The sequence below is a fragment of the Ptychodera flava genome, chromosome 17, assembly GCF_041260155.1.
Source record: "Ptychodera flava strain L36383 chromosome 17, AS_Pfla_20210202, whole genome shotgun sequence".
Lineage (NCBI taxonomy): Eukaryota > Metazoa > Hemichordata > Enteropneusta > Ptychoderidae > Ptychodera > Ptychodera flava.
The window spans coordinates 24,733,619-24,753,921 of NC_091944.1; the positions used below are offsets into that span (position 1 = coordinate 24,733,619).

Consider the following 20,303-nt stretch of genomic DNA (forward strand, 5'->3'; position numbering starts at 1 on the left):
TTATCTAATCTTATTTCATTAATTTTTATTCATTTATAAACATATGACTTACTGTTTTATATATTCATATCATTATATTATTATAACGATTTTACTGATAATTTCTATCGATCTTTATATATATATATATATATATATATATATATATATATATATATATATTATATATATATATATATATGTTTGTTTGAACAAGGTTATTTATCATTCTTTTCTTTTATTTATATATTTTTGTCCATTTTTGTTTATCAGTCTTTGGAAGATAAAATTTTGCATTTCGAAAAACTAAGCCGGTGAAAAGTTTTCTGACACCAAGAGCTTTAAAATGAACCACCTCAAGTGGTATACCAGAAAAGAATTGTTAAAGTTTGAGGGTCCGAATTGTGTCCCCGATGCGCGTTCTACATTAGGCTAGATTTATGAAGCTTCTATGAGACTCGGACATAAAATCTTACTTCTTCTTCTTGACAATTCATGCAGTAATCTAGCAATACATTCATGAAACAAACCAATGCAACTTCCTGAAAATTCAGTGAATACAGTATGGCAATATCAGAACGTTGTAATTAAGAAAAGGTTGGGTCGATATTAGCGGACATCATGATCTCAAAATCATTTCAAGAGTATTTCTTGAGTATCTTCAAGAGTATTTGCAGCCCTTGTTTATAGAGGGCGCCCTTCGTGTTACGCTTGCCTTCAAGAGCCTTCTTAAGGCAGACTTAAACAATTGGAGACCGATAAGTCTCCTCAATGTAGACTATAAGATTCTTGCAAAAGTAATTGCTAATAGGGTGCGGAAGGTAATTGGCAAAATATGTAGCCCAGATCAATGTGGATACATCCCCGGGCGGGAGATAGGTGATAATATTGTCTTTACTAGAGATATTATTGAATACGCTAATTTTACTGATAAACCTCTTATTGTCATAAGTCTTGACCAAACAAAAGCTTTTGACAGGTTAAACAGAGACTTCCTTTTTCAAGTCCTTGACAAATTCAACTTTGGCACTGACTTTATCAAGTGGATAAAAATTCTTTATAATAATACTACATGCAAAATTACGTGTAATGGCTTTCTTTCTCGCAGTATTCAACTTCAGAAGGGTGTGAGACAAGGTTGCCCCTTATCACCGTTACTGTATATCATGGCAGCAGAAGTGCTAGCCGAAAATATTCGTAAAGATGACAGCATATCAGGATTCATACTACCAGACAAACAAGAGGAAAAAATTAAGAGTTTTGCAGATGATACGACTCTTTACTTGAGAAATTTGAAAAGCATTACTCAGTCATTGAAAATGTTTAACAAATATGAAAAAGCAACAGGTGCAAAGCTGAACAAAAAGAAATCCAAAGGTTTATGGGCTGGGAGTTTTAAAAACCGCACTGATTCAGTGGAAGGGATCGATTTCTCAAACAAGGTTTTACAGATCTTGGGAGTTGGGTTTGGAAACAGTAACACATCTAGAGAAAACTGGAAAACAGTGATGGAAAAATTTACGAATTGCCTTAAGATCTGGAATACTAGAAATCTGTCGTTTAAAGGCAGAGCAATAGTAGCTAATATGCTGGCTGCATCAAAATTATGGTACCTGGCATCATTTGATCACGTACCTAAGGAAATTATTAATGAAGCAAATAGTAAATTATGGAAATTTATTTGGAGAGGTAAACGAGAAGTTATAAAAAGGGGTATTTCATTCAAAGATATGATGACTGTGGCAAAAAAGTTGTCGACATTGAAGAAAAAATTAATGCACTCCAATTAAAGTGGCTTATGAAACTATTTGAGAAAAATCCAGATAAGGGGACCCCTAAATGGGCCAGCTTATCAAAATATTTCATAGCGAGTTATGACAATAAACTTAATAGTGATTATCACTACCTCATCTCAATTTCAAAGTCAACAACAAACGAACCCCAATGGTGTATGGGGATATGTTAAATACCTGGAAGTCACTTAGACTTACAAGAGTGAATCTGCCAACATCAAAACAGAATCTTCTTAGTGAAGTTCTGTGGTATAACGACAATATTAAGAATGAAGGAAGTGTCCTCTTTTATGACAAATGGTCAAAGAGTGGAATTTTAAGGCTTAGGGACATCTGGAATGATGACAGAAATGACTGGCTTCAACAATGGGAAATAATTGCAAAAATTAGAGGAGGTACAAATAGACATGTGCAAGAGGAAATCAAAACAGAGTATGAAACACTCCTCAATGCTATTCCAGATTCCTGGAAACAAATCATTTCTTCAAACATCCAAAATGAAGAAAACTATGATATCTTAGACTTAGAGAATTATGGTCTGACAAAAAGTGAGGTCAAAACCAAGTCACTTTATTGGAAATTAGTTGATAAGAAATGGCATGCAGTCAGAGGTCAGATTGGTCAAAAATGGGCTGAGAATCTAAGTCTTACTGACAGTTACAAAGCTACTCTATTCAGCCGTCTTAATTCAACAGAAATTGTCAGCAATTCAGTAAATGATTTAAATTGGAAGATTTTCCATCGAGGCCTAGTCACAGGAAGCTTGGCCAAAACTTTCAATTTAAGTGATGGGAAATGCCATATTTGTGGCCAAGAAGAAACACTGGAACACATCTTATTTGAGTGTAAATATGTTAAAGAAATCTGGCAGAAATGTATTTCTTTCTTTGTCAGAAACCACAACTTTGATAATAATATCAATATCAAAAGATTAGCAATTGCAGGAATCGAAAATGACAATAATGCAACATCTGACATTATTTACTTTATTACTTCCTTTGTAAAATATACAGTTCGGAATATTCGAAATTCGGTTACTCTTGATGGGATTAAAGTTTCCCTTCAATCCTATGTCATGCAATTGAAATGTCATCTCTCCTCATGGATGAATACATTGCATTTCATTTATAAGATGATGAACAAAACTGAGGATTTTATCACAAAGTTTTCAAGCCTTGTAAGACTGGAAGGAGAAGAATGCATCCTGAATGCATTCATATGATGATCTTTGTAATCAAACAGCTAATTATTTGTTTTTTCACACAAGACGCATTGTAATTTTAACGCATTCACAGTTATGTAGATTTGTTTTATCTGTGACTATGTTGAAATAAATTTATCTTTTTCAAAAAAAAAAAAAAAAAAAAAGAGCCTTCTTGTCCCTTTGCGACGGCTAAAGCGCAGCAATTTCACAAGTTATTGGTGTCCATATTTACACTGTTGTTTATGTTTATAAACTTTTTAGACTCAGCTGTGACTGCAAGTTACTTACATTCATCACTGTGGGCAAACAACTAATTATTTCTTGAAATAATATTTTAGCAAGTAGGCCCTTATCATAGAATAAGGCCAATTAGTTTGACCAGGTGAACAGTTCTCGTTGGACGAGATCTCACGCTGGTTATTGTAAAATGGTAAAATAAAAGTGCTCAAACGGGCCCCTCAACTAACAAAGACGTTTAATGCCGAGACAAAGAGCGTTTAGCGTCGACGTTAAAATTACTTAAATGATTTAATACATGGGGATAACTAAAAACAGAACTTAAAATCATGATGTTTTTAAGCTTTTTCGGTGCTGTTAGATATGCCTTGTTGCAGCATGTAGCGTGTGCTTCGCCATACCGGCGCTGTCACTTTTTGTCGTCTGGGTCGGTCGCTTCAACCAACACAGCCGTGTTCGAGGAACGCGTATGTCTATCCTCGATCCCAGGTTTGGAATTTCAGTTCGACGTAGGATTCTTAATATTTGATACTGCTTTCTCTGTTTTGGACTCTGAAATGATGACGAATTTTAAACGCCAGAAATACAATTGTTGATATGATATGATAGCAATAACACCATCCCCAGGCTGGTATGAACTCGATTTTGGTTCTATACGAGCCGTATACGGCACCACAGCAAACTCTTGCTCCTTGTTTGTTTGTTTATGCGTGTTTGTTTATTTGTTACGTATGATTATTTTCATGTACAATAAAGAACCAATAAAGAGTTGTATTTGTATGTTTCCGTCTCTCATCCCTTCTTTGCCATACCTCCGTTTCCGTTAGCCTCTGTTTTTCTATTTGTTTGCCTGTCTGTCTGACAGACTCTCTCCTTCCACCCACTGCTCTGTCTCTGTATGCCGCCCCCCCCCCCTGTAAAGGCCTCTCTGTCTGTCTGTGAATGTTTCTATCTCTGTCTGTCTCTGTTTGGCTGCCTATATCTGTCTGTCTGTCTCCGTCTGCCTGTCTCTGTCTGTCTCCGTCTGCCTGTCTCTGTCTGTCTGTCTGTCTGTCTGTCTGTCTGTCTGTCTGTCTGTCTGTCTGTCTCTCTCTCTCTCTCTCTCTCTCTCTCTCTCTCTCTCTCTCTCTCTCTCTCTCTCTCTCTCTCTCTCTCTCTCTCTCTCTCTCTCTCTCTCTCTCTCTCTCTCTCTCTGTAAAAAATGAAGGCTCCCTAGAACACACCGTCTGATAAGATTATAGTGATAGTGGTAGTTGGATGGTAGTTTAATCAGACAAACTAATTAAATTGATATTCTCACTATGGAGCGATTATCAGTGTATATGCTTTGCGGTAGATTTGGTATCTATACCGTATCAATGTTATGAAACAAAATAGAGTGCAAAAGAGCAGGTAGTACTTGTTAACCAAAGCTGTGTCTGAATTGCACTCCCAAAATAGGGATCGAACCCTCCAGAGCCATTCTGAACCTGTTACCAGGGTCTTTCGATAGTCTACAGTATGAACATACACCAAAGATAGCAATGGCTTTCGCAAGAGCTTTCAGAACGTTTCCTTATGCTGTTCAGATCAGAAATTAATAACAACATGTAACCAGGGGGTTGTAATTGAAGTCAAATGCCGGTTTGCTTTCAAAAACGATTTTTTTTTTCAGTGACGGCATCCCATTTAATTCGGCGATCGGTTTATTTTGTGCCTTTGTTTTATCGGTATGCTACTCGGCGTTTTGAAGGAACCATTAGTTAACCTTCCTCGGATATTGCAAAATAGGTGCCGTCAGTGACTAAATGCATTCTGCCACAAATCGACTTCTCTGCCAAACATGTTGTTAAGGCAAACTGTGCGACCTGGATTGTACGAGAATTTGAACAATACAGTTGAAGTGAAAATGAAATAATTGCAGTAACGGATAAAAGTGTGTTGTAACTACACCATCTCTGAAATAAAAAATGGGGAAGTACTTATAAATACTGTGTTGCGTGACGTGACTGTTCAGCCACCGAAATCGCAATGAATAGGCATGAAAGAATGTTGATTAAAAATAAATGTTTGGCTACGCATTAAATGTGCATTCCGCGGTCGGAAGGGGGAGCTGTAATCGTGCTTCATATCTGTAACTGTTACCATAGCCACTCCCCTGGGTTAAGAGTGATAGATGTCAAAGGTTATTTGTCCCATCGAACCTTCATCTCTGTATGCCTCACACAGGTATAGAATAGCTGAACTGTAATAATCGTTTTCGGACTAGACTGCCCGGGTTAATACTGCCGCTTGTAATAGCGAATGAATAAACATATACATAAAACTGCATATGCACATACATTTAGCAGAAAAAAATATTTAAAAACGGACATAAGAAATATTGCAATATGTCCAAAGTATATATAAGAAGATGACAAAATACTTTAAACTATTTCATAAAAATGCAACCACCATAAAAAGCAGAAGGCCGGTGCGATTACATGTCGGCTATCTCTTAATGTGGTATTAATTGCATCGATCGCCAACAAACTGGACTTTGAACAACAAGTGCATGTTTAGATAGGAGAGAGGAAGTCGATAAGGTGGTAAATTTAATCACGTTTGCACGAATAATACTTCGCACTGAAACAGAGAGAATGCTGGTAGAACGAGTTCTCGAAAGTAGATTATGTGCTGTCCGTGTTCACGCTACAGAGTGTTGTTTTGGTCTCTGGATTGGTCAGCGTCTCTTGGTGTTGTTGTAGCCACCAAATGTAAGTTTGCACTTCTCTGTATAAACCAATCGTTCTCTGTGTGGATGTCTGTGTATGAATGTCTATGTAAAGTGACAGAGGACTATTTGTCCACCTATATGAATGCACTCTACGAAGGCTGCGCATTGCTATAGGTGCACGTACGTACATACATTTGTGTATATGGTATTTTAGATATGACATTCTGGCGGTAGGTAGGTAGGTAGGTAGGTAGGTCGGTCGGTCGGTCGGTCGGTCGGTCGCTCTACAGGTAGGTAGGTCTACCGGTAGGTAGATCTACAGGTAGGTAGGTCTACAGTTAGATAGGTCTACCGGTATAGGTAGGTAGTAGGTAGGTATAGGTAGGTAGGTGTACAGGTAGGTAGGTAGGTAGGTAGGTAGGTTCAAGGAATGGATGTGTCACTAGACCAATATGTTTTCATTATGTGTATGTCCCTGAATTCATGAAACTCTACATACATATAGATACATACATACATACATACGAGAGCGCTACGGTTTGTCGGGCATCACCCTCAGGCTCAAACTTTGGGGTTCAGTTGGTTTCGAAACCGCAGTTTATCATAGCATTCATCTCAATTCCTGTCCTGCAGACTTTATGTGCACTATCAATGCACACCGTGCAATAAACTACATGTACGTACGCCTTTACGTCGGCTATCATGGTTACGGCAGGTTGTATATGAACTTATCACTTCTTTTAGAAAGGGAGCCAGAAGCAGTGGACTTTAAGATACTTAGCCCAAAACGCACACTGGTTTTCGTACTAGACATGAACGAAAGCGCCATTGTCTGATAGAAAGTGTGATACCCTGGCATTACACAATAATACTTCTGGGTTTTTTTTTTGCGCTCAAAACATCCAATAAGACTATTCATTACATTAACGGCTGTTACATATATTGGAATAAGATCAAACCTCGAAACAAAGCAACCACTGTCGTTCCGTTTGGTTTGTTCAATCACAGTCCGTCGGAGGGACTGTTGTTCCGACGTTTATTTTATCTCTTATCTGTGATGGCGCTGTAATTCATCACCAATTTCTTACCTCATCTCCCGCCTCAGCACTTCCCGAGTAATCTCACGGTGAAAGCTAGGGCTTCACATAAAAAGTGACGTGACGAGATGAAAGGATATTTCATGTACTTCAGGTAGAATTTCTGCAACTCTAGACACTTCCCTATTTGCATTCGACTTGATTCCTCCCCAAGATTCTTCAATTTTCTTGTACAATGCCATTGGATTGGATTTCGAATGACTGCCGCCAGAGCAACAGGAAATCGGGTATATTAATTAAGGTCACAGAGACCAACATTGGACTTAAAATGTTTCGGTGTCTGGAGATTGGAGTGCCGCGAATGAAGTTGTTATAGCAACAGGGGCATATGCAATTCAGTTGAATTGATGTTTCAAAAAAAAGAGATTTGTAGTTTCTGTGTGAGAGAGGACATGTCCAACAATGAAAACCGTCTAGAAGGTCGGCGCGATGAATTCTCATCGCATTTTGATGGCAACCTTGATCCTTTTATCAAGAACCACTGTATTTTCCGGCAGCAAGGCACGTCGTCATAGCGATGGCAGATATTCTCGCAGCACAAATGCTGTGACGGTATAATTAGAGAAAGTTTACGCAAACGCTTCGAAGACGCTTTTAGTGTTTCAAGGTATTTATGGATATTGTATTGTTTTTTCATGTGGAGTCACAAATTATTCTTTTCTCTTCTTAAAGTTCCTCGCGGGCGATAAGTCCTAATTTGTGATCGCCATGTCTTTAAGCCTTTGAGCGCCAAAGTCTCAGTATTTTCGTCCCCTTTATAAAATAAACCGCAGTCAATTTTTCTCAGATTTTTGCCAAAATTTTGAGAATAAACTGTATCCAATGAAATGTCATATCCATTCGGCCCAAAATTATAAAAGAAAATACAGAAAAATTCATAAAAATTGGTAAAATGTTGCACTAAAATTTTGGCGGAAAATATTACAGCGCTCTAAGGGTTAAATCATCGTTAGTCACTTCATCAAGACGTTCACTTGTGACATCATGATGAAAGTCGATGTGCAATAGGTGTTATTAGCGTTGCCGCTTTGTTTAAAATATCTTCTGGGCTTACTTCAAACGTGTCCGTTCAATGGATCCGCTTTGGCTGTAATTCGTTATGATTTCAGTTTGCAAAAATGTACATCTGATTCAGATTGATCCAGTCTGTCTCATGTATGAAACCGCCTCGTCGACCTCAATTATCGACGTCTAGTTCTGACTATATAATATGCGAACAACTACAAGCCAATAGAAACTGTCGATAGAGACTTAAGGTGATAGAAACGAAATCTACACATTTAATTTTGTTGTTTTTTTGTTTTTACAATATGTCACAATATATTTTACAATAATTTTCAATATGTGCATGGAATGATAATCATATAACCTAAGCTGTACCCAAACACGATGTAAGCAAGCTAATGTAATAATCTCCACCACAAGAAATTATCCATCAATTCTAACCGGGTTTTTTGTGAACTTCTTGCCAATTCATCTTTTTGTAATGTATGATGCGTGTAATTGCACTTTAATGTGATATTCAGCCGTCTGATTAGTATACTTCGCCGGATACGTGTAGTCAAACATCGGCTTTGTTTCTGCATGAACTCGTATTAAACGGAGAGAGAGAGAGAGAGAGAGAGAGAGAGAGAGAGAGAGAGAGAGAGAGAGAGAGAGAGAGAGAGAGAGAGAGAGAGAGAGGAGGAGGAGAGAGAGAGAGAGGGAGAGAGAGAGAGAGAGAGAGAGAGAGAGAGGGAGAGGCAGACAGATAGACAGAGACAGATAGACAGAGACAGACAGAAAGACAGACAGAGCGACCATTCCGTCAGACGATACTGACAGAATATAAGATGACAGCAAGACGGAGAAAAATAAAAAGCCTAGGGTCAAACAGAGAAACATTAAAGCAGACAGACAAGGAGAAAGAAAGGAATAAGATAAAGAAAGAGACGGACAAAGATTAAAAGAGCATCGACAGACATTATTATTCCTATATTTATATATTAGAATGTTGTGGAAGTGATGAGGCCTGAACTTGCTTTTCTTAAATCAACAATGGAGGGCGCGCTGTACATCAGAAAACGGCACCATCGCTTTTTTCAAAGTTTCTTGATTTGAACTGCTTTTACGGCTAGCTGGGTTGTTGTGTCATTTAACTGACGTACGAACCCCTGTATGTCACGACGTTTTACTTTGATGATAACAGTGGTTTACACGTCACGTCACAGTCTGGAAGAGAATGCGGCTAATAGTCCCATTGGAACTCGGAGCCGTATTGAATCGAGTAAATTGATCAGATAAGAGTTTCTATATGTTAATACAAGTGGGCAATTGCAAACTAAAACAGAAAAATCAAAAAGGGGTCGAGTAAGGAATGTGACCACGTGAGTATGGTTGACCCTTTTACAAAGGTCAGAATGGCTTAAGGTCACAAGACCATTCTTGCTGGCTAGTGTCGATATAAGAGAAGTCAAATCAATAGATATTAACTGCATGAATCAAATCCTTTTTTGTCGGGCTAGTCGTACTTCCGTTTAAAGAATAGACAAACACATATATGAGACGAACAGAGATGTATCCATCATTTGCATAGATAAAATATGAGGCCACCAATCGGAGCTCTAGATTCACCAATTTCAAACGACGTCTTTATCTGTCCGCAAGCATAATTTATACCTCTATGAAACAAAACACAAGAAAGGTGACAAGAGTAAGAATAAAATTACATCTCTAATACCATTTTGATAAAACTTACACTTCTAATATCGTTGCAAAAATTGTTTTCAGGGGGATTCAGAAAACATCTTCGAAGCAGTTGCCCCAGTGGGACTTTGAAAAAGCTAGTAATCGATCGATAGCGTGTATTCTAATTCACGTTGAAGCAATCATCTCGATAACGAGAAAGGGGTCTTCAACTTGGCCATTACTTGGTTTCTCAAAACGTGGCGCAGGAATCACGACAAGTCAATTCATTGTCGTACTGTTGCATTGTTGCATTCAACTCAGGTCATATTAAACACGGTGACATATTACTGAACAATAAAAAAATCAATCTTTTTTTACTGGAAAAAAGGAACAGACATGTTACGGCTTTAGTGAGGTTTATTGCATTACTAATATTGATAATTCAAACTGTTTCTCTTTTAATTTCGCCTTTGTGTGCTCTTTACACCTACGCAAGGTCGATTCACTTTTCAAACGAAATTTTATTATCCACACGAGAACTCTGTCACAAACGGGAAAACAATGTTGTAAAAACAACTTTGTAGAGCCGAAAACAAGCAAAGATTTGCGGGTCTTACAACAACAACACGACACATAAGTATATATATATATATATATATATATATATATATATATATATATATATATATATATATATATATATATATATATATATATATATATATAAATATATATATATATATATATATATATAATATTGCTATCATGCTAACGATATATACACATAAATATTGTATGTATGTATGTATGTATGTATGTATGTATGTATGTATGTATGTATGTATGTATGTATGTATGTATGTGTATGTATGTAAATCAATCAATCAATCTTTCTATCTATCTACCTATCTATCTTTCTATCTATGTGTCTTTTTATCTATCTATCTATCTATCTATCTATCTATCTATCTATCTATCTATCTATCCATCTATCTACTTATCTATCTATCTATCTATCTATCTATCTATCTATTTATCTATCTATCTAAGTAATGTGATTTTGCTAGCATGACAGTGTATATGCTTGTACGTGGCCTTGTATTTGCATGTGTTTATTTACTTGTATTTCATTACATTTTACGGTTGTTTACCGTGATATGAAAACTCTGATTGGATAATGAAAATCTTGATAGCACAATTGATATAGCAATACTTATACCTTTCGAAATGCTTTTTTTTCGAACGTCGAATAATCGTCAAATCACATTGTTGCCGGCTGCGCAGATAGAAACGCCATAGACGATTGCCCGCGCACATAGAAACAACATTCCACATTGTGTTGGGCGCGGGTTACCAACAGACGCGTCACGTTGGTGATTCTCATCGCTATCATGCTAATTCTATTTCTCCACGATTCGCCACGCTGTATTCCCAGATGACAGAGTACATGCTCAAGGGTACCATGGACCTGCCCCGGCGCTTCGAACTCCACTTCGATCGCCCAGTTGCGGTCTACCGCGCCGGGGAGACGGTCTCCGGTCGGCTGCTGGTGCAAGTGGACGACACCATGCCGCTGAGGACTCTCTTCATCGTACTGCGAGGCGAGGCGCGCGTCGAGTGGGAAGAAGACAGCGGCGACTCAAGGAAGACGATACCGGCCACCACCGTGGTCAGCGACAGCAAAGATATCATCAGCATTAAGAGAACTGTTATCGGACTCCGAGGTATTATAGTTGTTTTTTCCTTATCTCATGTTTTCTTTCTTCCTTTGATAAAGTGCCCCGAACAGACGCTTTAGAAAATCGACCTTAACACGGCGAAATAAGCATCTATTGATTTCTCGGTAATTTTCAATCGGGCGTACCTTTAATTGTAAACCCCCAGACTTCATTGGTTGACGTTCTTAGCTAATTCAATGCCTATTTATTGAGAGCACGTCGCCATAGATTGACTCCGTCATAGCCACTATCAAGTTTAAAATATAATGCTCAGTATATATTTTCTTCGGAAGGCAGTGTCAGAGGATAGACTTTTTGACGATTATTGTGTTTTGTCTTCGGTTTCAGTCATACGGTAGCTGCGTGTGATATATAGAGGGCGTTTTGAACTTTCAACTCGCCGTTTTGTTGGGATGGGGTACACCGTAAAAGTTAATAAGACGCGCTCTCGGGAACAATGTTGCTTTATGTCGCCGGCGACGCACACAATAGCGGGCTGAAATAAAATTGTTAGGGTGTACCCTAGCGTTTATTTTCAACCCGCTGAACAAACTCGAAGGAAAAACAGCGACTAAAGGGGCTTTCTGCGCCACATCTTTTGAAGGGGCACTGCCACCAGCCCTTTCGTAAACAACTAGCTATTTAAAGAAAAAAAGTTGAGACCGTCATGCTAATAGATTGTCTAGCCGCATTGAGAATTTCAATATGAACATGTGAGATAACCACGTGCGAAAAAAGTCGCGTCAACAGCGACACATAGAACACTCAAAACAATGTTCTCTCCCGTATTCACTGCCATCATCTAGCTGAGCACAGTACGCTTTGGGTATGCTGGGTCACAGGTGGCTGCTAGCGTTGGTCTTACTGAAAACACAGCAAAAACTGTACACATGTTTTGCTGGTTTATTTATATAGTTCGTACCTAAGTTCATACAAGGTCATTCAGGTATAGTTATTCCGGTCATCTCAGACATTTATATTTGTAACCAATACAAAATTAAGTATTGGTAAGATTATTACTAATTATATTATAGCTCTATCAATTCAAGTGAATTTTGTAACTTTATACCCCCAGATTATTACTGATAATGTATGCGATTATTCAGCATTGTGGCCTAAGATGTTTTCTATATCTACAAATTCACAGGCATTGCCAAACCATAAATTAATAGCAAATGTACGCCTCCTGGCCCAGAGTGGAAACTATATGCACTCCGTACATGTATGTTCTCGCCTCGTAAATTATGTCTTGCAGAGTTTGTTTTCGACCATTATGGGTCGGAAAGGGGTACATTATTGCTTAATTAAATCTAGCGACCGTGATCTAAAACCCTCGTTTATCTTTAGTCAATCTGGGCATCACCACTTTCTTTTATATGTAAAAATAGATGACCTGTTTATGACAGAGGGGTTTCGACAAAGTTTAGGAAAGAACGGTTAGGCCATATCAATTTGTATAGTATAACATGCATGGTTCATTCCCCATACTTTATCATTTTTTTCAGTCAGAAAAAATCAAACTGCCCATATGTACCCATGACCTGTGGCAGAATGCGCGCGCAAGTTGTTCGCGATTCTTAGCGCGCCCATATGGAAATAAACTAAGAGGCGCGGACGCATCGTCGGCAACCAATCGAATGAACCTATTAGAACTCATCAATTCTCTCCCTACGACGCACTGAACACGTCCGCAGAATCCGTTACCAACGGCGTATACGTTGTATTGCTTTGGAGACGGAGAACTTGAGTTTCGTAAGGAGGAGGTATTTTAAATGAACGTTAGGTTTATTAAACGCATACTCATCATTTCGACATTAAAGCAAGTAATCACAATAATAGAACTCAGAGCCGATGACGTCACGTATGTCTCCTGTTTTAATATAACACGTCAGAAATACATGACACATTATGACCAAGAAACCGAATTTCTGCCGAAACAACATATATTTTCTGAAATAATGATATGAGAGAGAGAGAGAGAGAGAGAGAGAGAGAGAGAGAGAGAGAGAGAGAGAGAGAGAGAGAGAGAGCGCGCAAATTTTAGGTACACCATACAATAGCATATGCGTGCATACCACATAGATATACATTCGGTATCGAATCATATTTGGTTCGCGCTGGATTTTGTTAAAGTTTTACCAGGTAGGCCTAATCTTAATCTTACCGCCACGATTCAAACGGTAACATTCTCGACAATCACAAACAAAAAGACAAATGAGGATAACGAAAACACGTACACTTCCATATACTCCTGAAGTGTTTCAGATTATTGACAACGGTGACGAAGTTTGTACGTCACTCTGATGCTAGACATCGCCACTCACTTGTGAAAAAACAAGTGTGTATATCCTACCCGTTTGAATTAACGGCTCGCATTATTCTTCGAACTGACAGTCCGCTTTCACGTGAAACATGCCCGAGCGGCGTTCTCGCTTTACGTGGCAACATGTACACAAAGCGCACACGTATATATACGAACGCACGGGCATCTCATGATAGACGCGACGTACGTCCGCAAGAAATGGCTATGTGCAGCCATAGTGGTGACAGGTAGATCGAGCTCACTTTTGAGCTTAAAATTGAAAAGCAGAATAATTACATTTTTCGGAACAGATTTAAGGAATCACGCGGAGAAAGAAACTGTGGCATCGAGAAACAGCAAAATTCATTTCACGTTCGTCAAACCGATCTGTCGATCTTTTTTCTTTAAATGAATATACTGCGTGTTATAGTATAAAGCGTCGTCACCCCGGCGCTTATAAAAAAACTGCCGGCAAAAATGGTATTTGTTAGTCGCCGAACGTGAATTCGTTTTTCCCGCCGGAGGTTTGGATTACCTGAAGCAGATATTTTCCAAAAATATTGCGTGGTTGATTTGCAAAAATCGGAAATGGATTGAAGGGTGGATAACCGAGAAGATTGTGGCATTGTTTCGCGAGCTCCCCATCAGAGGCTGCAGCGAGGGAAAAGGTCGAACTAATGAAGGTGACAAAATCGAGCGGTGATTTCTGGCGCAACAGTAATTTGAACACGTTTGACTTCGATTTTCAGCCGAACTTATTAAATTTAGGAAGTCAGAATGGCCCTCGGCTTCCGCGATGTACGTGCTGAGAATGCGAAAGCCAGTTGAATAATGTAATTAATTTTTTGTCGCCAAACAATTGGAAGTCATAACCAGACGTAAGGATCATTTGTAGCGTGACCTGCCGCAGTAGGAACCAGACATTCACATCTTGTCGTCTGCGCCTGTCATCATATTGTGAATACGTTGTCATCAGAAATCTCTCAGAGGAAAATACCAGTTGTTTGCGGTTTTTCGTGTGCTTGTTTTTGTATCCTGAATGTAGCGACACTGCATAGGCAACAGTGCCGTCATAGCAAACATATCTTTTTGAGGCCGAAAAAAAAATATGTAACATGCCTCCAAAAATTTGGGTAGGTAGGTCGGAGAAAATTCTCTTTTATTTATATTTTTGCTGAGACTGATGAAATACAATAAATTTAGAGAATTTACTCGTTATTTTTTTGAAAATGCGAAAATAATGTGTAGGTTTTGCTTTTATTTATTTATTTATTTTATTTATTTACACTTTTACTGAGCGACCGAGTTACTAAAGGAGTAATTTTCGTCGGGGCTCAAATAAAGAGCAAAAATCTCAAAAAAGAACAAAACTAATTACTAATTACAGCTTTGAACACACGATCATTTATTTTCATTTGGCCTGACTGAACATTTGTTTTTATTTACGTGTCGATTGAGGTAGTATGCGACTCGAAAGGGAGAGATTTAAATTTTGCTCAAACTTCCCCTGAGGAATCTTTCGAGCGTTCTCTTTTAACATCGAGAATAAAAATCAGGGGTCACCGTGCGAATTTTAGTACCAGAGAAACAAATTACCCAAAGATTTACCGATATTTGAAATTCAAAATGGCCGCTATCCCTGTATTAACCCAATGGAGAAAAATTAAAATCTTCGATTTTCGAAATACCAAGTAATTGAAAGTATTTCTTTCTCCAAGAGCTTCAAAGTAAGCCTCGACAAGTGGTAGATCAGAAAATAATTGTGAAAGTTTGAGAGTCCAAATATCCCCACTCTGTCCTCGAGGCGCGATCTATCTTAAGGTAGAGTGCGCGTCGCGGCAGATATTCGATCTCTCAAATTTTTAAAATACTTTTATGATCTCCCGCTTGTGTCGGTTAATTTTACATTAATATTCTTAAAATAAATACAGTTTTCATCCTCTTCTTGTGCAAATAAAAAAAATGGTTTTCCCTACAGAGTCGACAATGGGATGGGCGGCCATTTTGAATATCAAATCTCGGTATATTGAGAGTGATTTGTTTCCACAGTGCCAATATTTGCGTGGTGACTAGTACTCCCGACGTTTGTTCTAGATTTTGAAGGTTGTTTAAAGGTCTACTTTACGGATGTAACACATAATGTACAGTACAAACACAAATGCAACTAAGTATATTAAACGCAGCGTGTAAAAAAAGAAAACTTTTAGAAATAATTTATTAACGTCATGTTTTCGTGTTCTTCTACTCCGGCATTACTCACTATGTGACAAACAATGTGATAAATCATTTTAAAATGTTTTACAAGATCATCATAAAATGGGACTGATCTGACTCCATTATCTGTACGTTTTGATTTGTTTTCCGTTATGTTTGTTTTGCTTGTAAAAAATATTTTTTTGTTCTTTCTCCGAAGATGACGTTGGAAAGCTCTTCACTCAATTTGCCAAGAAACCCTGTTTGATAAGTGTGCAAATACAAGACGTTAGTGTTGACATTTGAATACTTTCCGGGTCAGAATTCAATTAGCAACAATAACAGAGACTGAGTGTTAAATTTTTTCCGGGGCAGAGTTCAATGAGCAGCAATAACACATTGTGACATCTTGTAGTGTACAAGGCGTTGTGTATGCCAGACTGATAATTTATGTTTTAACAAATTTTAAGAGAGAAGACATACAGTGACTGTTTTCTGGAGTCAAAATAATGAAAATGTCATCAAAAGTTACAGACTGATACTGTCCACTATTAAGGTTCAGTAACTCTAACCTTTTTTTTTCTTTAAAATGTCCGTTTTTTTTAAAGTGAGGGTGTCATTGGAACTGCGCGTGTGCAATCTTCTTATTTACAAATAATGTATTTCGTGCATGATTTCTAGATGCATCACGTCAACATAGCTGCAACATTTAAATTTGACGATATTACATTAATCGCCAACATACCCTAAATACAGTGTTTACATCGGTCGTAGGGGTCCCTGGCAACCTTTGAGCAGAGTTCCGACGACACCCTCCCTTTAATGTCAACTGTCATTAACGTCATATGTTTTTAAATGTTCAACTCCGCACACCATGATGTGATACACAGTATTCAGCTTGTCAACTCAGCCTGTACTGAACAGATTGCATGGTTATCGTTGACGATTGAATTCTCTTCCTGACTAGAGTTCAAACAAGGACGGGGCATTTTACACAATACATAGACGCAATGTTGACAAGTGAAAAAGTGGATGATGTTTCAACATTCTTTGACGAGCAGAACAAGAAATCGACATACAAAATTTAAAAGTGAATATAGAAGATAGACCTACTGGCCATTTACCTTCATAACATTCAGTAAATAAGTGGAGTTATTCCGTGTTTCCTCGTGTGAAATTTTAATCACGAAGGCACATTCGAGGCAGTATTTGAGATGATCATCCCATTTACTGAACAAAAATGGAATTATGCCGTTCCATTAGTTTATAGTCCGTCTGAATAACGACATATGTCGTGTTAGGCGTGCACAGCTCTAAGGAATACCGATATAACCAACAAAAACTCGTGTAAAAGAATAATTACGACGCAGCACGTTTGAGAATAGAAGGGTCAAGGCACCCTACATCTAATGCATGGATTATCTCTATTGGGAACCTTTTAGATTATTATGGTCCATTTTACACTTTCAAATCACTGTATTTTATTGAGGTGCCAAGTTATTAAACGTTTCCGATGATATTCATGAGCTCCGTCAAATGTACAGAAACAATATCAACTTTGCGAAGATTTTGTCGTGTTATCCAATGCTGTAAAGAAACAAATGCGTTGTTATGTAACTTTATGTTACGGAATTTTATGTAATCATTCATAAATGCAAAGCTGCGCGCGCATGTATGCATGCATGCCTAGTTCTCCTCGGAAGTCTCTGGCCGCCCTACTTTTTGAGTAGTGATGTTGCCTTATCGTCCTTGACCTACTTAACCGAAAGAAAAGTGAAACGACAAACTCACCCCATCCCTTCTTCTCCTCTAAGTTCACGCTTTGGCTATATTCTGCGACATGTCGTCGGTATTAAAGATTTAACCTTTGCCCTCTGTTGGTGATGATGAGGTCAGAGGTGGCCGTTAATGAATGTCCGATTCCAACCGCCCCCTCCCCCTCTGCCTTGCACAGAAAAACGTGTGTTGGTTCCAATATCTACCAGTGCAATAAACCCGCGTCAATCGGCCATTCAATTGTAGAAGAAACAGTTACTGTAACAATTGTCGGCTTGGACTTTTCAAGAGGCGGTCAACACAATAGCTGTAAAAATTGACAATATGCCACTGTTTTTGTTCAAGAAAACGTCTAAATTTTCTTTTCCCGCCAAAAGTGCTGTTGAAATACCAAGTATTCGGATATATTGTATATAACGTGAAATGCGGGTGTTGACAAATGAATTCCGGTCAGGTCTAACGTTCAGTTGTCAAAAATAATATAAATATATATATATATATATATATATATATATATATATATATATATATATATATATATATATATATATATATATATATATATATATATATATATATTATGCGTTGACATGTTGGGCACCAGGCTTAGAATTTCTGGAACAAACCTAAAACTATAATTTCAAAACAGAGCCAAAACATCTTTAAACAATAAAGCCCCCCCCCCCCCCACCCACCCAGCGACGGGTATACCACGAGTTTTTAGTAACCAGTTCACGACATATATGCAAGAGTGATAGCGAGTGCATATATGAAGCGGACAGGTCAAAACCGAGTGGTATACCGTCGCTGTGTGTGATTTACTGCTTTTAAAGCATAACAGTTATTGAATTCTGGTATGAAACGTCAAAAAATGATTTTTTTCTTTGCACTTACCGAGAGTTCGCGTAGATCGCGAATATACCACGGTATACTCACTGGTATGATACAATATACAATACATGGATAGTTCAAAGTAATTTGAACTTTGACGCATTTTGCTCCAACCGGATCTATCAAAATGAAGAAGTTTACATAATCATATCTGTTCGCACCCCAGTTCTCTGTTTACAGATCCTCAATCACTATTGATAAGAACAGATTTGGGTCGAATCATGGTGGCTAAACGGTTGTACGTTTAACTAGCGAATGCAATGGTTAGGAAAGAACAATGAGTTCGGCTCTTGAATATCTTCACAATAGTACAGCTTGGTCAAATTCTACTAAATTACAGAGGAGTTCGCGAATGCTTTGTTGGAGATGATGCTAATAAGTGTTCAATGGCGACGTATAGGCTCGTAAAGGATAATTATATAGTCTCCAAGCGATAAATCGCTGATCACGTTTTGTATGGGTCTACTACTCAAAAAAAAATATGGAAGAAGTCGATTGGATTTTTACCCCCGAAAACTCGTTAAACCCCCAGTGATTAATGATATTTATATCTACGCAAGGTCAATAGGCGAGCTTCTCTCTTGGTAGAGGCAGATGAATTATATGATTGATGAGATTATGTGAACTCGTCGGCGATGGCATCGTGCAGGTAAAATGCACATTTAGCAGTATGTGATTTACGAGCCCGTCGCGTCCGCGGCACCATTAATTCCGTGACCTGAAAAATAATGGCGTATGAATCTGACAGATTGGTTGCGAAAGCATGCGCGAGTCTTATACGCTTAAATTTATGGGAAAGTCGTGAAGATCTTGCCAAGGTTTGATACATAGACTTCCTTCTGTTTATGTGCATGTCTTAGGATGGTTGGAGTGATATTGTAAAGCGACACAAGGGCGATGGTATTGATTGATTTCAGGTCCATCCTATCACTATAATCTAGGTTAATAGTTCCGGGGATCCGTGTCTATTGTTTATGTATCCTTGCGCGTCTGACAAGAGTCCATATTTCTATAAGCTATATTGAGTTCGTCCAGTTAGACTGCCTGCTCACTTACAATTGCGACGCAAGTGGCGATCGCATTAATTCTAAGTACAAGTTTCAAGAGAACACAGAGACTTATATAAGCAACTAAACAACACTAATTCCTGCGTGAAATGCAAAATGATTCTTCTCTCGCAGAAAGCTCGCGCGTGTTCCAACAGTGGTACATCGTGAATATAGCATGGATATATTTCATGTCTCTACCAATGAGATCGCTGTATTTGTGCCATCAATACACTGGTGTCATATAATAAAAATATCAAGCTGTCTATGGTCAAAAATGCATTGACAAGATAAATGTTTCGACAGTCCTAAGATAAAATAATGGTCGGCGTTGAATAATGTAACATCAAATAACAATGAAAGTGTAAGGTATTAGCCGCTTAAGGTAGTTCGCGCCTCGAAAGTGAAAGACCATTCTCTTTCAAAATCAAGAATAAAATCGGGGGTTACCGTGCAAACTTTTGTACAAGGGAAATAAATAACTCAAGATTAACCGACATTTAAAATTCAAAATGGCCGCCATCCCTGTGTTAACTCTATGGAGAAAAATACAATTTTCGATTTTCGAAAAACTAAGCCAGTGAAAAGTTTTCTTACACCAAGAGCTTTAAAATGAACCCCCACATGTGGTATATAAGAAAAGAATTGTAAAAGTTTTAGAGTCCAAATTCGTGTCCCCGAGGTGCGTTCTACATTAGGCCTAAG

General features: G+C 38.1%; 1 protein-coding gene across 2 annotated transcripts in view; it reads left to right on the forward strand.

Annotated features, from left to right (window-relative positions):
• Window positions 1–5,808: 5,808 nt before the first annotated feature.
• The window catches only part of LOC139116503 (arrestin domain-containing protein 3-like), a 33,340-nt gene continuing 18,845 nt past the window's right edge, over window positions 5,809–20,303 (forward strand). The window contains exons 1-2 of one of the 2 annotated variants that reach the window (XM_070679119.1): window positions 5,809–5,948; window positions 11,108–11,396. In XM_070679119.1, coding sequence (XP_070535220.1) covers window positions 11,108–11,396 — 289 coding nt within the window. In that variant the 5' untranslated portion in view covers window positions 5,809–5,948. Of the gene's footprint in view, window positions 5,949–11,011; window positions 11,397–20,303 lie in introns of those variants that run through there. The other variant, XM_070679118.1, reaches the window with a different exon arrangement.